Source organism: Octodon degus, unplaced genomic scaffold (assembly GCF_000260255.1).
Source record: "Octodon degus isolate 3935 unplaced genomic scaffold, OctDeg1.0 scaffold00073, whole genome shotgun sequence".
Taxonomy (NCBI): Eukaryota; Metazoa; Chordata; class Mammalia; order Rodentia; family Octodontidae; genus Octodon; species Octodon degus.
Genome location: NW_004524649.1, coordinates 889,113 through 891,459, shown reverse-complemented (window position 1 = coordinate 891,459; position 2,347 = coordinate 889,113). Strand labels below are relative to the sequence as shown.

Sequence of the window (2,347 nt, the reverse complement as noted above, 5' to 3'; positions counted from 1 at the left end):
GTTGTGTTATCCAAACACATTTTTTTAAATGTATAGTTCTCTGTGTTCACATGATTCAAATATCAAAAAGGAAGATTCTTCCACTAACTTGCCTTTGTATTATGAGAATGTATTAGTAAAAAATAACAAAATATATACTGTATAAAAAGTAAGAACTTGTTGTTCCTTTTTGTTAAGATCTTCAACTACAGAGTACTGACTGTTGATTGTGAGCAAAAACAACTCTGTTTGTTTTCAGTTTTCCTGCCTCAGTCTCCCAAGTGCTGGGATTATGGGTATGCATTACCCATGTTGGGCTTCTCAGAACACTTCATAATAGCTACTCTGAGGCTGGCTTTTCTATATTTACCCAGGCAACTTGATAACAGTAGAAATAGTTACTTGTAGAGTTTTTCAGTACTAAATGCTAGACAGGCCAGAATCAAGAGACTTACTGATTTCTTTTTATGAAAGTTGTATAACGCTGGCAGGTCATATCGAAGCTCTGTAAAACAAAATCCATATAAAAATAAAAGTTGACATTCACTGCTCTTAAAAAAAATAATAATAATGAGGTCTGACAGAGCTACCTGCCCACTCCACAGCTATAAGCTTAAAGAGGAGCAAGATACGGTCCCTAAGAGGACTGACAGGAGCAGTGACCCCCACTGAAGTAAGACTGAGGGAGCTATGACCAGGAGAGGGAGATAGGAAGTGAAGTTCATGGTGGCAGACATTCTCCAGAAAATCTTCTTACCTTCCGAGGTTCTGCCTCATCCTTGAAAATTTAAATTCCTAGTACTGTGTGCACCAGACTTGCAGACACAGCATGAAACAAGCAGACAAGATCCCTGCCTTTGGGAAGGAAGAGGGGCAGACACCCAACAGCAAGATAAATCCATAAAGCCAGATGTGGTGGTGCATGCTTATTTTTTTTTTAATTTTTTTTTATTTATTTATGTGTGTGTGTGTGTGTGTGTGGCCAGCTCAGCCCACCAGGGGGCGGGGCTGGCTGGCATGTGGTGCTGGGGGATTGAACCGTGGTCCCTATGCTTTGCAAAGCTTGTTCTAAGTAGGTGCTTTAGACCACTGAGCCATCTCACCAGCCCAGTGGTGCATGCTTATAATGCTAGCATTTGGGAGGTCACTGAGTCAGGAAGATTATGAGTTTGAGGATAGCTTAGATTACAGAGCAAGACCCTGTCTCAAAAGAAATTTTTAAAAAGGGGCTGGGGATGTAGCTCAGTGAGAAGGCCCAAGGTTTAGTATCCAGTACTGCAAGAAAGACGCTAAACACTTAAGGACAAAGAGATGGCACAGATAGAGGGGCTGTACTGCTGAGGACTTGGAAGGATTTGCAGAGGTGTGAGGAGATGCTGCAGGAACCTGGTTCCCCAGGCAGAACCCTGCAGTGCTGACCCCACCCCTACCCTCCCGCCCACAGGTGTGATCCGGTCACTGCACCAGTTGGGCCGCCTGGAGCACGCCTTCTGCACGGAAACCCGGCCCTACAACCAGGGTGCACGGCTGACAGCCTTCGAGCTGGTATACGAGGGCATCCCTGCCACCCTCATTGCTGACAGCATGGCAGCTGCCGCCATGGCCCACAGGGGCGTATCAGGTCAGTGTGTGGGGCCCTAGGTGACCCGGACTGGGCTGTGTGACCACTCATCCAGTTCCTTGCTCCCAGCTGTTGTCGTGGGAGCTGACCGGGTGGTCGCCAACGGAGACACTGCCAACAAAGTGGGCACCTACCAGCTGGCCATTGCTGCCAAGCACCACAGCATCCCCTTCTACGTGGCTGCCCCCAGCTCCTCTTGTGATCTCCGTCTGGAGACTGGCCAGGATATCGTCATTGAGGAACGCCCCGCCCACGAGCTCACTGATGTAAACGGGGTCAGGATTGCAGCACCTGGTGAGCAGTCAGGAGGGGAATAGATTGGGGTGACGCATGCCTATAATCCCAGCACTCTTCACAGGAGGATTGCCAAGAGTTCAAAGCCAGCCTGGGATACATAGCAAGACCCTGACTCAAAAAGACAAAAGACTTTTAATGCCTTTGTGGGCAGTAGCTGTCCAGGCACGATAGAGAGATCTGACCCTGTAGCCTTAGTGGGATCAGTGCCCATGTCTTTGTCCTGGGTTAGCGTGAGAACCCCAGATTTTCAAGGGCTCCCCAACCCCAAGAAGCACTGTGGTAGAGACAGGGTGACAAAAGCTGAGGGTTTTCACAAAGCCAAATCTCTGCCTGCTCAGTGTCTTCTGTTCTTGCAGGTATTGAGGTTTGGAATCCCGCCTTTGATGTCACCCCACATGACCTCATCACTGGTGGCATTATTACGGAGCTGGGTGTCTTCACGCCCAAGGA

At 48.2% G+C, this 2,347-nt stretch overlaps 1 protein-coding gene across 1 annotated transcript in view; it reads left to right on the top strand.

Annotated features, from left to right (window-relative positions):
- Positions 1-2,345, top strand: part of Mri1 (methylthioribose-1-phosphate isomerase 1) — a gene marked incomplete at its 3' end in the record, with an annotated part of 5,728 nt that extends 3,383 nt beyond the window's left edge. The window contains exons 3-5 of the mRNA XM_004635634.2: positions 1,424-1,600; positions 1,670-1,894; positions 2,254-2,345. Of these exons, the coding sequence (XP_004635691.1) occupies positions 1,424-1,600; positions 1,670-1,894; positions 2,254-2,345 (494 nt within the window). The remainder of the gene's footprint in view (positions 1-1,423; positions 1,601-1,669; positions 1,895-2,253) is intronic.
- Positions 2,346-2,347: the final 2 nt, after the last annotated feature.